Source organism: Mastomys coucha, unplaced genomic scaffold (assembly GCF_008632895.1).
Source record: "Mastomys coucha isolate ucsf_1 unplaced genomic scaffold, UCSF_Mcou_1 pScaffold1, whole genome shotgun sequence".
In the NCBI taxonomy this organism is placed as follows: domain Eukaryota; kingdom Metazoa; phylum Chordata; class Mammalia; order Rodentia; family Muridae; genus Mastomys; species Mastomys coucha.
Genome location: NW_022196891.1, coordinates 22531519 through 22554563, shown reverse-complemented (window position 1 = coordinate 22554563; position 23045 = coordinate 22531519). Strand labels below are relative to the sequence as shown.

The 23045-nt window shown below is 41.6% G+C and overlaps 1 protein-coding gene across 9 annotated transcripts in view; it reads left to right on the top strand.

The window, feature by feature from the left end:
* Positions 1-23045, top strand: part of Nckap5 (NCK associated protein 5) — a 903226-nt gene that overhangs the window by 763225 nt on the left and 116956 nt on the right. For all 9 annotated transcript variants that reach the window (XM_031380937.1, XM_031380939.1, XM_031380935.1 and 6 more), the window contains one exon: positions 18180-18371. In XM_031380937.1, coding sequence (XP_031236797.1) covers positions 18180-18371 — 192 coding nt within the window. The remainder of the gene's footprint in view (positions 1-18179; positions 18372-23045) is intronic.

Here is a 23045-nt window from a genome sequence, read left to right as displayed (position 1 = left end):
GCAGCTCAGTCGGTAGAATTCCTTGCCGAGCATGCCCAAAGCCTTGGCTTCAGTCACCAGGGCTGCATCACTGGGTGTGGTGGCACACACTTGCCTCTGATCCCAGGACCTCGTGACTTGGAGGCAGGAAGACCAGAAGTTCAAGGTACACATTATGTATAGTATATGTAAGATGTTAAATATGTAATATCGTGTCTCAATTAAAAAATACCTAATCCATGTGTGATGGGATTATTGTTGGGGCATTTGGGAGGCAATCACAGGAGGTGGTTGGAACCTAATGGGAGCTTAATGCCTTTTCAAAGAAGCCACGGGGAGTGGCCTTTCTGTCTGGGAGGATTACAACAAGAAGGCACCCACAGTGAAGCAGGAGGCAGCTCAGACAAGCACTGTAATCTTGGTGTGATCAAATCGTGTGGCCTTCAGAATTAACTTTATTTTAGTTATAAACCACTAGGGGTATGACACTGTCTTGTATCAGCTGAAACAGCTGCCTTGTTTCATAATCATTTTGTGTCATTTTTAAAAAACCATTTCTCTTCATTTATGAGAATTTCGTGCACATATACAAGGAAATAGGATCATATCCATCCTTCACATCCCCACTCCAGCTTAAACTCATACTACATAGTATTGTCCATGTGCCTGGGTTTGGAGCCATCCCCTGGGGCATGACAGGTCTTCAGTGACCACACCCTCAAAGCATAATGATTTTCCTTTCCCCAGCTGTTAGCCTTTGCTGAGCAGGGGTCATCCACCAGGAAGTGGTGGGACCTGAAAAGCACCTCTCCCCTTCCTGTCAGAATTTTGGATGGTTTCCTCTTGTTCTTGTTCAAAAGATCTCAGCTGAGCTAACACTTAACTCTGACGGCCAAGAGAAGAGCTCTTCTAGAGAAGCCCTTGCTGAGGTTTTCTGTGCCCCACTGCCCTGGGAGGAGCTAGTCAGAGTGCCTCTCCTTGAGTTCCAGGAACCAGGGACCATGTTATATCCCTGTACAGTGTAGTAGCGGTGAAGTATTAGGTAAAACCCCGATAAGACGGTCTAGAGGCAGAGAGTGTGGTGTTATGAGGAATGGGTCATGGCAGCCTCAAACCCTTGACCTGAGATCCTAGAAACATTCTTTTCTTTTTCAGTTCTTCTTATTTGACTAGTGGGGGTGATGACATTTTCTACAGGAAAGGGTGACTGTAAAGATTGAATGAGAAAAGGTTTCATGAAGACTTAACATACCTAGAATCCAGGGAACACTCTTGAAAGGGTCTCTGCTGTTTTAGCTTAGTTTTGTGTTCAGGTTATGTCCACGTGCGTGAACAGAATTGTCTCTCCTTGAGAGAAAAAAAAAAGGGAGACATTTAAGAAAGAAATAATAGCTAGTAAAAGCAATCATTAGTACAGTTACTACCGAGGGGGACATTTTCTTCAGTGCTGTGGGTACTGGCACATTGCCTATGTTTCTGTAAATAACCATTTGCCCACAGCTCTGTAAGCAACAGGAATGAAACGTATTGTATCACACACAAAAGACATGGACGTTCTATGACTCTTTGGAAAGACATAGAAGTTCTCTGACTCTTTGGGAAGAGGAAGGGGATCAGCAGGAGTGGGAGGGGACAAGAGAAGGTGATAATGAGATGAATAAGGTCAAATATATTATACGTACATGTATGCAAATGACAAAATCACGCTAGACATAATTGATAAATGCACATAAAATATTGTCAGACAATCGTAATATAGCACTAATGGTAGTAAAATAGCAATAAACTATTTTTTATTAAGTGGATGACTTGTGCTTGAGTCCAGGCAGCAAAGATATATTGGATTTGAAGATATTTCCTTAATTCTGTGCAGTCCATTTCGTTGTCTAATTAATTTATATTGTTATTTTAGCAAATTGTCCTTGACAAACCATCATTACGTAAATTTAATTGAGTAAAATTACAAGCATGAACTCTGTAATCAGGCTCGCTGGGCTTCAAGTACTAGGTATGAGACCTTCATTCAGCAAGCTGTTTTAACTCTTGGATCAGTTTCTTTACCCAAAAGGTGGGGTTGAAAGTAACAGTTTAAATCATTTAGGCAGAAAAAAAGAATCATCACCATGACAACATAATTCATCCAATGGGAATGGATCTGAAACACACGCTTAGCATTTTAGGCTGAAATAAGCAACTTTTATGAGACTTTCTTTTGTAAAAGATCCCAGTGGGGTCATTAATACCCTTCTGCCATGGGAGAGGCTAAGCTGGGCATTAGAGGAAGTGGTTAGTCTGAGACAGGAAACAGATCCCAGAGAAAGCCTCAGCTCCATTCTCCCTGGGATAGACACAGTCCTCTAACTGTGGACAACTTCCTTGGCATCTGCCACCTTATCTTCCTGTTTCCTAAAAAACTAAGATAACAACTTATTCCACATAGTAACATGACCCTTTATAAGGTAAATTCAGGCAAAGGACTTCATACAGTGTCTCTTTCCTCCTCAGAGCAGAAGGTAACTTTATTTCTTCCTAATAAATGGTACATTAAACTCCAGGGACTATCAGTGTGGTTTCCATTAGGTCTTGAAAAAAAAAAAGAAAAAGAAAAACAATTGTCTTTTTTTTTCCCCTTCTTCTAATCTGTGTAGCTTAGTGAAATCAGAAGAGAAATCCAACCCCCTGAAAATAAAAAGCGGAAAGCTTCTGGAGAGTTAGAACTTTTGAAAACTAAAACATGATTAAAAATGCAAAAAAAGCAGTGTAGATAATTTTATGGAACAGCAGGGGCAATTGGGAGGCACTTATTAAAGAACCTGTTAAAGTAATTAGCGATAAAAATGGAAATTTGAGGCATTTCTGTATCTCTTAGATCCCAGAATAAGTTCAGGCTGCTCTGAGTCACTTCCTCCCTCTGATCTGCTTCACAGCCAAAGACAAAAGGGACACTTGGGGAGGACCCAGGGCAAACCTGAGCCACCTTCAGGAAGTAACTGCTGATCTGCCCACAGGGCTGATCTACCTGCCACATGGAAGGCCCAGCCGCCATCATGTTTCTGTGATGCTGTCACTGTGAGGTTATACTGTGTCTAAAAAGCCCTGACAAGGAGATATGGAGATCGGCTGTGAAAGCAGAGTCCCTCCTGCACCAAATTGCTATACAAACTATTTCCTGCCCCAGGCTAGCCTGTGCTGCTAACACACTGCAAGCACCCCTCCCCACCCCAGTCTCTGTCACTTTCCCAAACATTACCCTACCATTATTTCTTTGAGATAGGATCTCCTGTAGCTCAGATTGGCCTCCAACATTCTATGTAGCTGAGAATGATTTTGAATTTCTGATTCCCCTGCCTCTGCCTCCCAAGTGGTGGGATGACGGGTATACACCATCATATACAGTCTGTCTATGCCATGCATGCCAGGGTCCTACACTGGGCTTCTTGCATGCTAAGTAAACACTGTACCCACCGGCTTCAGCCTGGCCCCTCTGCCATAACCTCTTTTGCTTGTTATGCCTTTAGAATTCTTTAGAATTCTTTTCCTCATCTGTGCGTTTTGGGCATTACATTGATCTCATAGACCGAACTAATGAGCTTCTGTTCATCTCCTGTAGCTTATCATCAGGATTCTGTACACACTGGGGGCTTCATAAATGTTTCCTGATGCACTGATGAGCAGACCTTCCCAAAGGGAAATCCTTTGATTGCTCTCATCCGTCCCACCTATGCTGACCTCAGAGGAACTTTGAAGCCACCGAAGGCTCCACTCTTAGGCAACCTTTAGATGATCATGTTGTTATGGTAGTGGAGAACATTGAAGACGGTTTTGAATATAGCTGTGGCATAACTGTGTTCAAAAGCATTTTATCATGGGAATCCCAAAGAAATTGAAACAAGGGGGGAAAACTAATGGCATGAGACAAGACACTCTTCAAAGCGAAACAGAGACCTCGCTGACAATAGGCATGCAGAGGAAGAGATAATGTCAGGGGAAAGAATTGTTGAAACAAGAATTATCATGATAGACCTTAAAAAAAATAATGGTAAAAATTAGACTCAAGTGAGATCACACCATGATGGGTATATTCGTGAAATGTCTTCCCGAAGAGCATTTGAAAGACATTCCCTCTGCATCTGTCAGCAAGATGGCAAGGTCAGATAATATGTTTTTATATCTATATCTAAAAATGGAAAGACAGGCATAATTAATTAAACATCAACTTTTACCAAAAATGATTTTTCTGTCCTGGGCTCAAATTCTCGTGAGTCTAAGAAATGACCATATAATACTCCGTTATATAACACAAAGTTATGCAATATTCAGCTTTATAATAAATTCTTAATGTATTAGAACCGAAACCCATGAAATGCTAACCTGAGAATCTGCTGCAATCACTCTTTATGGAATTTAGAATGGCTGGTGAAAATCATGTTTCTGATAAGGGCAAAAATATAAGGCTAGTCTGAGAGTCAAAAGTGTGAGGGCCTTTGTTTTGTTCAGTGTGTGTGTGTGTGTGTGTGTGTGTGTGTATTTAATAGGGGAAGATTGTTTGATAAGTAAAGCTTCCATACAGAAATTATATTCTTCAGCCTAAGCTATTTGGGGTAATTTTATTGAGCTTACTTTGAGCAATTCTTACACATAACTATGAAAATTGCTCTATTACCCTACAGAAGGAACAAAGTATCTCTACCAAGCTGTAGCTAATTCACAGCCATATTGGAAACACTTCCCCTGAAATAGAACACACAGATATTTCCTAGCTCATACAGGCAATGGAATACTTTGGGATGTTGGCAAGATCAAAAGATACTTAGAAAATGTTCTAAGACCTCTCAGCAGACTCGCCCCTGCTATGTGGGATTAGAGGGTGGAAAACACTGTATAGCATCAGCGTAGGACTCACTCAAGGGCCCTAGAAGCTAGGCTAGAGCTGAGAGACAGGATCTGCTCTCTGAGGTGAATGCAAGTCCATTCACAACAACACTGTAGTAGATAAAACCAGCAGTCACAAGAGGCCAGGAAAAATGCTGGTGGTAAGGGCATTTACCACTAAGTTTGATTCCCTAGGACACAGATGGTTGAAAGAGTAGACCAACTCCTGACCAGTATCGTCCTAACTTCTATTATGAACCATGTGACACATAGGCCCACCCACAAAGTACACACCAACATACAGACACAGTAATAACTGATTATAATTTTAAAATTAGAAAAGAGAAACTACTTTCAAATAAATCAATTCAGGCGGGAGGTCACTCGATGTAAGGAAGGGTGAGCAGTATTGCAAGTTCAAATCCAAAAGAACGGCCAACTCGTCACACAGAGAAGGGGCCAGGGGAGGAGCAGAAGCCTGTAAGCAGCAGAGCAGCAAGGCAGAGGCAGGAGCAAGTAAGGGACAGACAGAGGAAGGACTGGGGAGTTGAACTGTGTTCCTGCTGATGGGCCAGGCACTGAGCCATGATAATAACACTGGTGGGAACATAGATCCCAAGGAATCTCTGCAGTCCTCGAAATTTCCTATCTACCCTTCCAAGGGGTCTCCATCATCAGCTACTCTTCTCATTGCTGTGACCAAAAGACTTAACAAAAGCAACTCAAGGAAGGAAGGGTTCACCGTGGCTCACAGTTTGAGAGTGCACAGTTCATCGTAGTTGAAAAGGCACAATGACTGGAGCAGAAGGCCACTGGTCGGTCACATTACACCCATCAGGGAGCACAGAGGGGTGAGTGCTGGTACTCAGCCTGTTTTCTCTTTTTTTATTATCAGGCCAGGGTCTCAGCCTATGAGATGTTGCTACTCACACTTATAATGGGGCTTCTCCCTCCACTAAACAGTTTATTTATTTATTTATTTATTTTGATTTTGAGACACCCATGGGGACACAGCCAGAAGTGTGTTCCCATGGTGACTCTCCATCCTATTAAATTGACAAAGAAGATGAACCAGAAGAACATATTGAGAGTAGTATCTGAGGGAAAGCTGGTGGGTGAAGTATGCTTGACACTAGTTCATATGGCTAGAGCAGGCCATCTCACTTTGTAATTAAGGCAGGAAGCCAAACAAAGGTGTGAAGAGAAGCCCTCTCTTTCAGCTGAGAAATTCTTTTCCAGAAAAAAGATGAGAAGAGCAACTTTGGCAAACATAAAGCAGAACCAGGGTTGAACTTTGGATAATTGTAGATTTCACCAAGTTAAATAAAGCCGGGTGTTAGACAATAACAGGTTAAGCATATTATTCATAGAGCTGGAGAGACGGTTCAGCAGCGAAGAGCCCTGACTGCTCTTGCAGAGGACCTGAGTTCAGTTCCCAGCACACACATGTGCCTGTAACACCAGATCCTGAGAGATCAGGTACCTCTCCCTTCCGAGGGCGCCTGAACTCACATGAACATATACACACAATTAGAAATAAGAAAAATAAAAACCTTAAAGAATATTCATCTCCATCCTCCGTTGCTGAACCTGAATATCCATGTTTGTGGAGTCCATTATTCCAATGCATGCATCTCGTGCATTATTCTCCTGTGTGGATATTTGTCTTGGTGTATGGGACATGTAAGTGTGTGTGTGGATTGCCTTGCTCATGTATGCACATGTGATAATCAGAAGCTGACATCCAGTTGTTGTCCTTTACTGTTTCTACTTAGTTTTATTTTTTATTCTTACTGTTTTAGTGTGTGTGTGTGTGTGTGTACATTGTGTGTATATGTGTGTGTATGTGCTTGTGTGTCTGTATGTGTGTGTGGTGTGCTTCTGTGTGTGTGCGTGTGTGGTGTGTGTGCTTCTCTGTATGCATTATTTTTGTCACTGTGGGTCTCTCACTGATCTAGTTGAAATGACTAGCCTGACTGAGTGGCCTGCAAGCCCCAGGGATCCTCTTCTCCATGTCCATTGCTCAGCTCTGGGATTACAGGCATGCACTCCTGTGCCGGGCTTTCTGAATGAGGTCTGGGAATCAAAACTTGGATCGTCATGCTGTGTCTGCTTAGCCATCTCTGTGGCCCCAGATGCTCCTTTTTAATAGAGGAGGGAAGCTGTGCATAACATTATATGATTATAATGTTAGATTAATTATCTTAAGGAATATGGATGAGGAAATGGAACTCGTGGTCACATAACCTTTTGTTTGATTGTCTTTGTTTTACTCTAAAGAGAAGCTATTAACTTCTGAAATCCTAGCAGGGAAAATGTCACACCCTCCTTTCCAAACTTGAGGAAGTACAACAATCAAAATAAAAGCTGTTTATCACGTTCTTTCCGTGGTTCACCTAGCACATTTCCCAGTGTCCCTAGACTTCTCAGAGGAAAGGCTCAGCTGTGACCTTACCTCAACCACTAAATAAATTCGTAGTGTCTTCCTGGCCTTAGCAATCTCTACCCTGAAGTTAAGACATCATCATGTTCTGAGACCAAACCTAGAGGCAGAATTCTGTTAGACGCAATAAGCCTTCAGTGAGCATCTGAGAAACTGCGGCCTGGTAAATAATGGGAGAAACATAATGGAAAACTTGGGCCCTCCAGCCTCGCTCTGCTGGCTCTGATCTCCACTCTCCACAGCCATCATTAACCACACAGCTGCAGCATCAGTCCCTGCCACTCTCAAGGGAGCACTCACCTTGATCCCCTCAGATAAAGGACAACCTGTCCTTGGCACAGTCTGTTAAAGAGAACATCCCTAAGTCTTGTCTTACAGATGCAGACCTCTGCAGAGCATAAGGCTGGCTGCCTGAGGACTACTGAACACACACACACACACACACACACACACACACACACTACTGATCTGATATGCAACTTAAATACCAGCTGCCCTTACATTGCTGGGTCCTTGAGTCATATTTCGTAGTTTACACTGGTGTAAGCAATGTGTCTTCACTATGAATTGGGATATATTTTATCTCTTTCAGAACTTTCTCACCCCCTCTCCTGCATACGGTGACTGTTGTTGATCTAAGTGCTGAAATTTGTAGTATAAGAACCCAATTTCCTCTGCTGATATAGGTATATATGACTGTGTGTATACACAGATACATGTGTACCTATATATTATCCTATCCAGCTATATTAACTTCATACTTGAAATAGCCTAAGATCACTTGATAAAAATAGTCTTCATTGAGTAATTGTCTGTGAAGTTGGTTTGTGGACATTTCTATAGGCAATTGTCTGGATGGATAACAATGAACCTAGTGCATTATGAGTGGTACCATTTCCTGGGCAAGTGTTCCTAGGCTGTAGAAGAAAGGGAGCTAAGCATAAGCATGTGGGTAATCCAGCTAGCAACCATACTGTGACCTGGAAGTTCATTAGAGTGGGGGCAGCAAGCTAGCAGGGATGTGTGCATCTCTCTCTCTTTCCCTCTTCCTTCTCCTCCCCCTCCTCTGTGTATGTGACTTTGTTACTCTTTATATCAAAACCAAATATTATCTAGGAATCTTGTGTTAGAAATTTGAAACTTAAAGTGTTTCACATGAGTGATTGCATCCAGAGAAATACCAACAGGGAACACAAAGTATAGGTAAGTGTGATAGAGAATATGTATCCATTTAGATTGAGTCTAATTAAGTTTCTGGCATTCTGGCTTACTCCCTTTGACAATGGCTTTAGTTAAATTTTCCCATGAGTGTTAGGGAGGTAGTTCAGTGGATGAAGCACTTGCCATCCAAGCATGAGGACCTAAGTTTGAATTCTCTGACCCCCATAGAGAGCTGGACACATGTGTAATATCAACACTCATATAGGAAGATGAGAGTCAGAAGCAGTCAAGTCCCTAGAAGAACTGGTGTGGGCCATGAAGAACAAAAAAAAACAACCCTGTCACAAGCTAAGTGGAAGGATAAGACTAGCGTGTGAGGCTGTCCTCAGATCTCCACACCTGCACTGTGACACATTTGCTTCTGCATATTCACTGCATGCCCATTGTGTGAGCATGCACTCACATGCACGTGTGCATACACACACACACACACACACACACACACACACACACACACGCGCGCGCGTTTCCTTTACTTCCCTACCATAATGGGCTATGCCTAGGAACTTTGTATCAAGAGAAAAAAATCTTTCTCCCTTAAGTTACTTAAGGGAATACATTGATCAATTAGATAAAAACCAGTGGCACAATGCATCACTGAAGAGGTTAGGTTTTGACAGACACATATTCATGCAGTACGTTAAATAGTGACATCATATATCTAAGAAGAAAGAGTGAAGCACAATCATGTACTGAATGAGAAGTCAGCTATCTAATCTACAGAGGACTCTTCCCTCAAATCACATGATCTACCACTCAAAAATCATCATTTCTTTTGTTTAATGTCATTTCCCATAACTGTTGCTGCTGATTGCATATTGATAAATGTATCATTAGGTCTTAAAAATATAATTCGTTTGGCACTCTCTCAATCTCTTAAACTTATACATGGATGGAGAAAGTCTGAGAACATCTTTTTCTCTCTGGACTGTAATGAGCATTAATTGGGTCCTTATTGAATATAATACACTATGACAGGTTCTAATTAGTTAACAATAGGGAATCTTAGATCCCAGAAAGAACTTGAGAAAGGTGTTATAAAAAGCATGCAGAAACGGTATCATTTTGCTACATACTGATAGGAGTTTTTAGTAGTCTTAAAAACTTTGAATTTTTATAGCAACTGACAACAAGTTTTGAAAGTGTCTCTACAGACATATAGATAGAAAGGAAACAGGTACAAATATGAAACAAACAAGCAAATAGGAGTTTGAAACTCAGCTGATAAGGACAACTGGTCTACCTAGAGCAGGGGAAAAATACCATTAACAGTGTTTTATGATGAGGTATATTCTTGCTAGAGTATACATCATTTAAGAGGTATCTTACAAAGATTTATTGAGTGCCTAGCTAACCAAGTGTACAGGATTCTCATGAAAATTTACCCTGATATTAGAAACAGATGGATGATGGTCATTTTAGTGGAATTTATATTTCCTATGACAACATGGCCAATTTTCTGGGACAAAGTGACCTCTACAAGGCCAGTCTTCTAGTCCCCTAGCATTTCCTAATAGCAGAGAATCTAAGTTATTTTTCCATCTCTCTCTCTCTTTCTCTCTCTCTCTTTCTCTCTCTCTCTCTCTCTCTCTCTCTCTCTCTCTCTCTCTCTTTCACTCTCTCTCTTGCTTTCTCTCTCTTGCTCTCTCTCTTTCTCCCTCCCTCTCCCTCTTCCTCCTCCTCACGTGTGCGAGGTGTTGTGATTTATATGTATTTGGGGAAAACATACATTCCACAGGTTACATGTGGAGGTTAGAGAATGACCTCAGGTGGTGGTTCTCACCTTCTACCTTGTTTGAGACATGGTCTCCTGTTGTAGACCACTAGGTGTGGCACACTAGTTGCTCATGGAAGATTCTGATCTCTCCATCTCCCATCTCACCAGGAGATTATAGAATTATAAATGCATGTGCTACCATGTTCAGCTTTAAGTGGTTTCTGAGGATGCAATCTCAGGACTTCATACTATTGCTACAAGCATTTCACTCCACGAGCTATCTCCCAGCCCTTGGATTGGACTCATTATGCAACAAGTCCACTCTGTGCTAGAAAGGATCTTTTTGGCCATATTATTCACCCACTTGATTAGAATTTTTTGATCTCTCTGAGATTATCAAGGTTATGACTAAGACAAACCAGAATAACAGAGATCATTTTTTAAATGCCACTAGCCTGGCAGAAACATGACACATAAATCATGGGTTTTATTGTATTTGCAATTAAACAAATCAAATTTACTGTCCACTGGCAAGCCTTAGCAATTAGTATAAAGATTAATATAGTGAAACATCTTCACTGTAGCAGGTCTCCCAAAACAAAACCGAAATAAAAAAAAAATCACTATTTAATTGAATAGCACGTTAAGTATTAATGCACAGAATCTTCTGAGTCCCCAGGTCCCTGATGCAATTATTTTCTATTCACATTAATTGTTCCAAGCAGATGACGATAATAACTTTCAGTTAAAAATGTGTCCATAGGAAGATTTTCTAAGATCAGTACCGTTTAGATATAAGGTCACTTTTGTAATTATTCACTTAGATTTTTAACCATGCCTGAACATAATAAAATTAACCTTGTGACTATTTTCACTTTTTTAATGAGAGTATCAAAAGTTAGTGTTCACACTAGCTAGCAAATGTGTTAGGGTATAGATGGTTTTCCTATTACTTATCAATATGCCAACTACTATATCTGTAGTGTATGTACGCATGCCTGTGAATGTCAGAGGTCAACCATGAGGAAAACCTGCTACAGCAGAGATGTGGGTTTTTTTTTGAGACATAGTCTCTGACTGGCCTAGAAATAACCCAAGCATGCTGAGCTGGCTTGCCAAGAGGCCAAGTGTTCCTCATGTCTCTGTGTTTCCAGCTCTGTGGCCATAAGCACACACAATCATGTGTGTCTGTCTTTAAAAAAAAAAAAGACCTTGGCCCTGTGAAGGCTCTGTGCCCCAGTGTAGGGGAATGCCAGGGCCAGGAAGCAGGAGGGGGTGGGTTAGTGAGGAGGAGGAGGAGGGGGGAGGGAACAGGGGATTGTTTTAGTTTTTGTTTATTTTATTTTATTTTATTTTTGGAGGGGAACCTCGGAAAGGAGATATTGTGAATAAAGAAAACATCTAATAAAAAAAAAGTAGAAAAAAGTTTATTTTATTTTTGAAATTATAATTACATCATCATCCCCTTTCTTTTCCTCCCTCTGAGCCTCACATATAACCCATTACTTGCTCTCTGTCAAATAATAGACATTTTCACTGTTATTATATACATATATGTTTATATATGTGAATATGTGTGTGTATATATATATATGTGTGTGTGTGTGTGTGTGTGTGTGTGTATGTATTCCTAAAAATATCAGTACAACCTGCTCAATCTGTTTAATGTTACTTTATATACATTTTTGAGCTGACCATTTTGTATTGATTCATCACTTCATGTGTTCTTCCCTGGCAAAGACTATGTTATGAGTCTTGAAAATCAAACACAGGTTTTCACGTTTGTACAGCAGTAGTTTGCTAACTGAGCCATCTCCCCAACCCAGTGCATCCTTTTATTTTCTTCTAGGAATTTTCCCAGGCAAACTGTCAGATTGTAAAATTGTGAATGTTGTCTGTAAAAATGCAACTTGCAAATACAAACACACACAGAGAGAACTCTGATAAGCAAGAACAGACTTGCGTGGGTTCTGACATGTTTTCTCCTAATGGGAACTACCAAACTCTTTAGAAATCTGTCAGTCCCAAGTCAGATTTTGAAACAATGAAATAAAGTAATGCTACCCAACTTCTCTGCTTGGTTTCACCTTAGAAACGCCACTCACATATCATGGCTCTCTCATCTGGTGATCTGCTCTCAGAGCCAGGAGGAAGCTAAAGACTGACACTGTTCCAGACAGATATTGAACTGCATGTGAGTCTCCCAGCTGTATTCATGGAATGGTGTTTTAGGTCGTTTTCTTACTTCCATCACCTCTGATGTCACAAGCAAACCACAAGATACACCTCTGAAGCATCCCCAGGCAGAGAGCAACACATTATTTTCTTGTGTTCTCTGAAATTCAATAACGTGTTCCCCTGTTGATCAAGTAAGCAGGAAGTGTCACTCTCTGCAAAAGTATTGTATGTCTTGGTTTTGTCCCCAAGATAGCTTTTTGGGTATTGATTATACATCAGAGTCTCTGAGTAATGGTCAAGGGGCTTTTTATTAAAGCCCATGTCCCATATTATCTCTTTCTCTCTTATGATATATTATGTATGAACTTTTAAAAATTCATAGGTTCTGCATTTTCCCCCTGTCGTTTGGGTTAGCTTTGTGCTTGTTTGGTAAAACTTTAACCATGATAGCTTTTAACTCTCATTGGCTTAAAAAGAGTTATTGGGGAAAAAAAAAAAACCACAACAGCCATATAAATGCATGCTGAAAAAAAAATAGTTTTAAAAATGGCAGGAGCATGTCATGGAAGACTAGACTTCTATTTTGCCATATAATTTTGTCAGTTGCAGATAACATATTCCATATCTGATATAAATATTCTCATTAAATTGGAATGACATTTCAGTAAAATACTGTCATTTTCTACATCTGCAAAGACCTTACAGCTTCTGATCTATACTGTGACCTTAAGATTATGAATCTTGAAAATTTGTAGTTTTTATTAAAGAAACTCTTGGCTTCGGTCTCTGTGTTTCTATATACCATTAAACTGAAACTGTAGCTTTTATTTTTCATTTCTCATATTACAAAAATTAAAGAACATGAACCATTTAAGTTGTTAATCTAGAACAGAATGTGAAAGAGACATTTGTACTGGAGCAAGGTATGGATTTTACTAATTAAATGGATGTAAATAAGATAATTCTGGAAAGGAAACCAATATGCACTTTCCACAAAGATGGTATTTAATAACCATCACCATGTTTCCATTGACAACCGTGACTAGTAGGATGTATTGTGTCTATGGGTCTCTAGTTGGCTGGTTCCCTATGGTGCACCTTATTGGACACTGTAACATTATGGCTAAGATTTGGGCTTCGAATCTTACTTACATGTCTTGTTACTGTTACAAAACAACCCACACAGCAACTTAAGGGCAAGATGGCTCATTGGGCTCACGGTTCTCAGGGATGCAGTCTATCATGGTAGAAGGCATCACTACACGAATAGTAGACACAGTAGTAGACATTGCATCTGTAGAAAGCAGAAAGGAAATGGGACCAGTACATGAAATATGTGCATGGCAGGGGAAAGCTTACCTCTAGCCATAGGAAGGATGATGAAGAAAGCTCTACCTGAATGTGTTTCCAGAGATTTCTATCAGTTATCCCTAGGAACACTGTGTACCCAGTTTGCGTTATTGTCTAATAAAGCTAACTAAGAATTTATGCGCAAAGCATCAGATACTGGTGGTATCCTGAGAGATGTAAAATAAGGTTATTTGATTGGGAGTCTATAAATTTACACTTTAGTTGAAGAGCCTCAGCATGCGTGTTTGTGTGTGTGTGTGTGTGCGCGCGCGCACACGCACGCACACACACGTGCTGCATGCACAGCAACACCTAGAAATTCTCAAGTCCACCATATGCTTGGGGATTGATTAGCCTGATGTAACAAGCATCTCAGTGACCTCTACTGATCAAAAAGAAAACTGGGGTAGAGAGGGGTTAAGTAACTTTCCCCCCAAAATCAATGAGCTAGGATATGGAAGAACAGGGAGTCAAACCTCAGAAGTCAAGTGCTTGATCACAGAACAGCTATTAACCAGAACAGATAATGATTGGTGGATAAGAGCAAACATCAGAGGAGAGCTGGCTGTATGACATGACAGTAGAATTCTAGTCTGCATGCTTTTTAAATTAAGTAGGGCAGGGTTGGAGTTTCCCAAATGGAGGACTGGCCCTACCTCCGTTTAGTGGAGAATTCCTCTCTAAGCAGCCTACACCTGTGTTCTCCAGCCTCTCCATGCCAGCAGTGCTAGAGATGAAGGTGGCTCCAGAGAAATAAGGCTGAGACAGAATTACCTTTCTGAAGAACTTTAGTAGGATGGGTGTAGGCTCTCAGCCATAGACTTTAAATTGGAGAACAGTAGAAGAGATAGTTGCTTTGTGCATTATACTGGAACCCTGAAGAGAGAGCCTTCGCTCCCTTCCATTTCCAGAGTATTAAAAAGGTATGGCATCATAGCACAGACAGTATGATGGAGTCTTGAAAGGGGAGGGCCATCAGTTCTATAAGACAAGGGAAATTTCCAGTTCTTACAGATTTTATCACACACATTGGAAGTGCTAGATGAGAGGCTGCAGTTGAACAAGATCCCCCATGTGATTTGTATGCACATAAAGACCTCTTTCAATACACCTCTTTGTTTAATTTCTCCCATTACATAGGCTGACTTTCCCCACCTCCCTCAAGTGTCTTATACTGTATCTCCCTTGGCACTCAAGCTTAACTCCAAGGGAGAGCCAGCAGTTCTTTCTCAAGTCTACCTATCTTCTACATTCTAGTTTCTTGTCACTTTAGTCCATCCTCAAAAGGGTGTATGCACATGGGTAACACCTGAGCGAGAAGGCTTCTGCTTTTTCAGGCCTAGGTATTGAGTTGAGCTGTACAAACAGATGTGGTTTTGCTGGAGAGTAGGTGGGGATAGATGAGTAAGACAGAGAGGAATCACATCTAAACTCTTGTAGCCTGGGAGAAAGAAGAAGAAAAAGTCACTAGAACCCATGCAGAGAATGGGAAGCCATTGTAGGTGTTCAACTCTAGGTTACATGTCAAGATACAGGCATTGCTTCCAGTTGCTTCCAGATACATCCAGTTGCTTCCTGGAGAGTGGATGAAATCTATCAGAGCAGAAGCTGTTCTATTTCACAAGTGCCACCAGATAAATCCCATGACAAAACATAAAAGACTAGGCTAGAGACCTTTAAAGCATTTGCATACAAGTAGAAGCTAATGGGATGTTTCTGGAAGTCTACATGTCTACAGTAGCAGAGGCATTGATAACAGGTTATCTTGCAAGATGGAGCCATAGAGGGATAAAGGGATGCAGTTTAGTTGGTAAAGTACTAATACACAAAGCCCTGGGTTCCATCTCCAACAACATATTAACTGAGCGTGGTAGTGCCTGCCTTTAAGACTGAGGAATTCGAGGTAGGAAGATCAGAAGTTCAAAGTCATTCTTGGTGTTGTGGTTTGGATGTGAAGTGCCTCCCACCAATAGGCTTGCATGTTTGAACAATTGGTTCCCAGCCCATGGCACCCTTTTAGAAGGTTCTGGAACACTGGAGAGGCAGAATCAATGGAGGAAGGTGGTCACTAGGGGTATAGCCTACACCTACTAGAATCCATTCTTGAGTATGGAAACATGACCAGCGAGCTTTCAACTCGCCCCACCCCCTCACTCCTCCTCTTCCCTGCGGTTGATGGACTGTAGCTCTGAAACTCTCAGCCAGAAATAAACCATTTACCTTATAAGTCGCTTTTGTCAGAGCATTTGGTCACAACAGAAAGTAATTGAGAAACTTGGCTACATAGTGAGTTCAAGGCCAGCCATCAAGGGTTGAATGAAACCCTATCTGAAAAAAAAAAAAAAAAAAAAAGAAAGTGAATAGAGCTTTTGGCTAGCTATAGATAGCCGTTAAGAAGCAAGTATAGACTTACTTGAACTAAGCTATACTTAACAATACATAAGGGCATCGTTGGTAGATGGTGCTGAAAACCGGATCTTGAGACAAGTTTCTCCTGTCCCGATCCTTAGATCCTTAGTTCCACATTTCAGCAGGGAGAAATAGGATATGAAAAAATTTTCTTGGCAGTTTTTTTTTTTTTTTTTTTTTTTTTTTTTTTTTTTTTTAACAATCACTTAAAGAGATCACTATGAAGCAGAAAATAAAGTATCTGTAGCAAGGCAGATGAAATGATTGAGTGTTATAGTTATTGATTAGCAAGAAAATTAAATGTGCCCTCTGTACTCTGTGAGGGTTTAAGGTTTACCACACACACTCTCCCATATGAATGTCTGCCTGGCCGGGGTGGGGGGAGAGCAGGCTGGGGTGTTTCTCACCATCATTTAGAGTTGCATTTGCAGGACAGTGATAAGTACTCAGGTACTAATGGCACCCATAAAATGTCAATAAATTGCATAAGTAAGAGGCTTCACACCTCTGCAAGGGATGCCAAGACAGATGACTCCCGACTGGAGAGTGTCAGAGACAAGGCTTTCTAAAGATAGGCCAGAATTAGACGGGTAATGGAGAGCTCCTGCTCTGGATCGGGATGCTAAATTAATTTAGTCTGTCCAGTCTGCGGAGCTTCATCTGTTACACCTGCAAGGTGGCTGTCGAGATGCACGTGGGCGTTTACCACTGGATCTGTTGCCTGTGGCTTATGCCGGCGGGCTCCCTAGAATTCTCACCACCCTGGCCTTCTGTGTGAGGTTCTTACCTGTAAGGTATGGGGGCTGTTAGCATTCACATAGCCAACCAGACATTAGGAGTCCTCTGATGGAGATGATGGACACCTAAGTTTTGTGCCTTCCTGCGGCACGTGGTACCTTGCAAGTCTTCACAGATAAACTGGGGTGATATAGAATAACCTCCCCACTAGAAGGGAACCTAAGAGTGATATTACCCACTCTACAAATGAGGCCTCTGGGAGAAATAAGCACAAGAATGCGATTTTTTTTTTATAGAACCTGATTTGTACCATTCAGCTAAAGTCTAATGACGATGCTCATGAGTCCTATAGCCAAGAACGTGTCTTCTCCCATCTGGAGCCTTTGGGGTGTGTTATTGTTTCATTTTGTTCTGCAGAGCTGGAGATTGAACTCTGGTTCTCATATATGGTAGTAAAACCTTCTCCTACCAGTTGTACTCCTTGCGCCGAGGTCTTGTTTTGATATTGATTTGATCTCTTACAGTACGGCTGGATACAAAGAGAACCCACTGTTGTGAGGACGATGGTGCCTTGAGATAAGCCGAGCACCCTCTGTAGATCAGGCACTTAATAAGTATATGCTCATGTTTGGAACCTCGCATCACTCTCGCGATAGCAGTGTACACCTGATCTTACCGTTGCAATGCATTTGATAGGGAAAATGGAGCTAGCGAAGCTAAACATCCTCCCGGAGCCACACAGTGTGGAGCAGAGCTAAGGGGGTGGGGGTGGCCATGGGACACGAGTTAGCTCGGGATTTAAAATGCTTGCCTCCCAAGTTTGAAGTTTGATCCCAAAAACTCACATTATAAACCAGAAACAATTAACAGTAAAAACAGGCATTGACCTGCTTGTGACCTCAGTGGTGGGAGGGCAGAAACAGATCCCTGAAGATCATTTGCCAAAAAGCCTTGTCTACTTGGTGAGTTCTAGGCCAGTGAGAAGTTCTTTAAAGAAGTATCCCAAGGAATGACACCCACCCTGAGGTTGTCCTTTGGTCTCCACTTGCTTGAGCATGCATGCTCACATAACCTTCCCCACATAGCCTCCCCAAGCACATGCACACACATGTGTACACACACACACACACACACACACACACACACACACACACACACACACACATGATCGGTGTGATTCCCAAACCTGAGCTTCTAACCACTTTCTCTAAAAATCATTGGGTGTTTACTTCTTAAGCCAATACTTTGCTAAGCCCTGTCCTGTTTTTACAGGAACACCTCCAGAATGCAAAATCAGGAACCCCTGCCTTGAAACAGCCTGGCTCAGGGGTCGTCATCCCTGATCGCCTCTGTCCTCGGAACAGCTGTAGCAGCAGCAGCGAGCTATCGCTGTCAAGCACCTGCAGCGAGTACTCCAGCGGCTCCTCCCACACGTGGCAAGACAGGAAGCTCCTTGGGAAAAGGGTAAGGCTCCTGTCAGGCAAGTCAGCTTCAGAGAGAACAGGAAGAACATCCTTTGCTGGCTGGAATTCGGTCATGGGCGCAGAGTGGGCGGCGGTAAGGAAATGAGCATTTGCTGACTATCTCTGCCCATTGACCGTGGAGGGTGCCGCTGATCGGTGCTGCAGGCCCACAAAACACAAGGCATCGTGGGGCTGTACATCAGATAACTACAGAACAGGCAGATAAATTACTGCAACAGGATGTTGGGAGCAAGGTTTGATGAAAGGAGGGGCTGTTTTTCCTTACATGCCAGGAACGCCTTCCCTGCTTCCTGGTATGTGTATATATATACATATATATATATATATATGTATATATATATGTGTGTGTGTGTGTGTACCTCACATATGTATATATGTATATACATACATACATCTACATCTCACACATGTATATATACATACATACATTCATACACATATATGTATATGTGCATGTAAACACACATATGTATATGTATTGGTGCCTATGGAATCTAAAAGTCAGCCTCTGCTGTCGTTCCTCAGGACCTGTCCATGTTGTTTGAGACATGGTCTGTCTCTGGCTTGAATCTTGAACTTATCAATTTGGCTAGCGAGCCCCGGGATTTCCTGCCTCTGCCTCTTCATCCCTGAAACTGCACACCTAGCTTTTGCGGGGATTCGGGGAATCTGATAGCAGGTTCTCATCCTTGCATCACCTGCTTAGCCCCTTTCCAGAGTGTGGGACAATCACTCCTGCAAGGTCCTACCCCTCCTCATCTGTACCGCGCTTACCGCGCTGAGCAATCCGTGCATATTGGAACCTCTGAGCAATCTTCCGTGCATATTGGAACAAGCCGAGTATTTAGAGATAGCTTTTTTAGCAGTTCCCCAAAGTTATAGGAAAGCAAAGTTCACCAGGACAGAAACTGCAAGCCAGAGTCTTCAGAGCTGACTCTTCCACTATTCGGATGAATTTCATTTGTGGTTTTCAGTACTTTAGAAACCAAAAAAAAAAAAAAAAAAAGCTCCAGAACTTATAGACTCTACTGGTGAGGGAGTAGCTTTGTCATGTGCTGAATCAGACCTCTGAAAAAGATTTCCAGCTTGCATTTTGAGGCTATTCCTATAGACTCAGGCTTCTAATGCAAAGCAGAGAACAGGCTGCATTTATCTAAATTGCTCCCATAAGGAGTAGTTCAGAGCTCTGAATAATGGCTGCCAGGATCCTGGCCAAGAGAATGATGGGACAATGGTCAGAATGGTTTTCTTATCTCACTATGTTCCTGAAAGTTTTTTTTATTTTATTTTATTTTTTTTTTTGCCCCACATGACTCGCTTCTCTTCTCCCTTTGTCTTTTTAAAGATTTATTTTTATGTATATGTACAAGTGTTGACATGTACTCTTACAAACGAGTAGCCACAGAGGCCAAAGGAAGGCATTGCATTCCTTAGGATGAGAGTCATGGGTGGTGGTGAGCACCTTCCTCGAGAAGCTAAACTTGGGTCCTCTGAAAGAGCAACTGCTGCTCTTCCCTGCTGCTAAGCCCTGTTCTGCTTCCCCCTTTCTCTCCAATGGCCATTTTTGCTTCCTTCATTATTTTATTTGTGTATGTATGTGGGGGTACACATGTGTAAACAGGTTCATATCTGCATATGCATATTTGTCTATATGCCAAAGGATAGCCTTAGGTTATTCCCTGGGAGCCTTCTACACTTTTTCTTTTTGTCTCTCTTTCTTTCTTTCTTTCTTTCTTTCTCTCTCTCTCTCTTCCTTTGCTTTGTCTTGAGTTGGGATCCCTCTTTGATCTAGAACTCTCAGAGCAGGTAGGCTGGCTGGCCAGCAAAGTGCCAAGGATCTCTTTGTATCTGCCTGAACAGTACTAGAATTACAAGTATTCAATTCAGCAATAGGACTGAAGAAGCACGTTGTTTAATTCTGCAGACTCAGGGATATTTTATTTGAACATATTTAAAAGGAGCGTATTTTCAGCATTTTTATACATGCCCACCTTTTTAATTTTGGTTAAATTAGGGATCAAATTTGGGTCGTCATAGTTGCATGACAAGAACCTTACCCATTGTCTGGACACTCTACCTGTCTATCTAAAATAACTGGTGGGCATTGTAATTGGGTCAGTCTTTGATATACTAAGCCAGTCTCTCCCTTGAAAAAGAGAAAAAAAAATCCTTCAGGGATACTCCTCAGATGGCCACCCAGTGATAATCCAATTGTACCTGTGACAGTTTACAGCCTGTGACAGCTCCAAAAATACACTTTTAGTTCTCAGGGTCCCAGGGAGCTATATCTGGACCCTCAAGACATTTTAAAGTTATATTATTTCTGCAGTTTGTGCCTGGCATCAGGTGTTTTATTTAGTATTGACTTACATAATAAATCACAGGATTCTGAACAGGAACACATTGTTAAATTATATAATAATAAATGTGTGAGTAATAGCTTCTTTGAGCCCACAACTATTTTTTAAATATCATTTGTTGTAGAAACAGAAAGAAAAGCGTGTATAAAATTCACTAGCCTTTCTCAGTAGGGAAATCTGGTTCTAATAGATTCAGTTACTACCATATGTGGCCCACTCTTAAAAGTACTGTACAAATATTAACTCATTTAATACTTAAAACCTATTTAAGGTCCTGTTTTCCTCATCTGTATATGCATTCCTCATTCATATATGCATGCTGAGTATACATATTTGCAGCTCTCTCTCTCTCTCTCTCTCTCTCTCTCTCTCTCTCTGTGTGTGTGTGTGTGTGTGTGTGTGTGTGTGTATGTAGGCTCCTGTATGTACAGGTGCATATGTATTTTTGTGTTTATGCGGAATCCAGATTATAGCCTTGGGTCATACCTTGGGCATCATCAGTCTTGGTTTTTTGAGACAGGGTTTCTCCCTGGTCTGGAGCGCGTGTGTGTGTGCCAGAAATCAGCCTCAGCTATTATTTCTTTGATGTCATCCACCATGTTCTTTTGACACAGTCTCTCACTGAACCTGGAATTCACCAGTTCAGCTTGGATGGCTGCCTGCAGCAAGCCCCAGGGATCTGCTTGGCTCTGCCTCACCTGTATTGGAATTCTAAGCACATGCCTCCATGCCTGGCATTTTTAAAAATGGGTTCAGGGTATCAACCTCAGGTCCTCATGTTTACATATAAGCTCTTTACTGACTAAGCAGTTCTCCAGCCCCAACTCTCCCCCAATTTTTAGCTAAGAAAGCCAAGGTTCTGAGGTTTTAAATGTATGTCCCAAGAACATGGCAGTGCATGATAAAAACAAGTATTAATTCTAGAACCTTCACTGTTGATGGTTCTGTCATCTTGGCCTTGTTGAGTCATCCTTACATATAGAAGACCTATGCATGGAGTTATTCCCGTGAACACCAACAATTCCTTAAATAAAATGAGGTATTTTCCTGGCAAGAGATAGAGAAGTCCTGAAAACACTAACTGTGCCCCCAGCTTATCGGAGGCCTCCTTCAGTCTTCTGAACTGCCCCCTAAGTACTCTATCCTAGTTTCTTGAACAAAGAATGCAACAGTTATAGGAAATGACCCTTCTCAGGCTCTGTCCCATGAGGTTCTCATGTTCCCCTGCTACTATTCCTGCCAACTTTCAAGATTGGTCCACACTTGTCTCAGCTCACCAGTGTACTCTCCCATGATAGATTCAGGGAGGGATGTGGCTTATCTCATCAGAAGATTCTCAGCCTCCGACTTTATTGGTAAATTGAAATACAGCATGAACTGGCTGTGGACAAGAAAAGGAAAGGTGGGTTGTCAGGAGCTGAGTTTAATCTGTTGAGGGTTAAAGAGATCTGCCAGGTAGTTCTTGGAGGGCCCTGTTTCCCGGCTTCCCATCTCTGTGGTCAGCGTGACTCCCAAGACCATGGGAAATCTTAGAAACACACACCAAGCAAGCCCATTCTCTGTTCCATCTAGAATACTCAGGCTTTGGGGTGAGATTTTTCTCTGATTTCCAGAGGAGCTTTGAATGATGCAATTTCCTAAAATTGAAGAACAAAACTCCAAGAGGAAAAGGGTAGTGTCAGCAAATCACATCTGCCCCTGCAGCTCCAGACACTGGAGCGCTTGCTGAAGAAAATAAATAATTGGACGTCAAGACAAATAAATGTGTGTGCTGGAGATAGCAAGAGTAAATTTCATGAAAATGGCTTAGATATAATCCAGTGTCCATAGTTTACAAAACAGTTCAGTTTCTGATGGAAGTTGCTCGTCCTTTTTAATGTCTGCATTTAGTTCATATTCAGACTCTTTGACAGGGGCTCGCCGGCATTAGTGATCCTCTGAAACTGCCATATTTGTTCCTAAAATCCGTTACCATTAGTAATGTTGAAAAGATCCTGAACAGGGCTGGAGAGATGTCTCAGTGATGCAGTGTTTATACCGCTCTTGCAGAAGACCCAGTTCCCATAAGCCACATTTTGCAGCTCACAACCACCTGTCTCTACAGCTCTAAGGACGCTAACACCTGCTTTCAGCCTCTATGAGCACCTATACTGGTGTGTGCACACAGCTACACACAGATAAATGCATGCATGCAAACATACATACATACTATTAAAAAGAAAATAATAATTTTCCAAGCAGGTCAGCCCCTCCTTGTTCCAATGTGCTAGTTTCTTATGTAAACTCTGAAATGC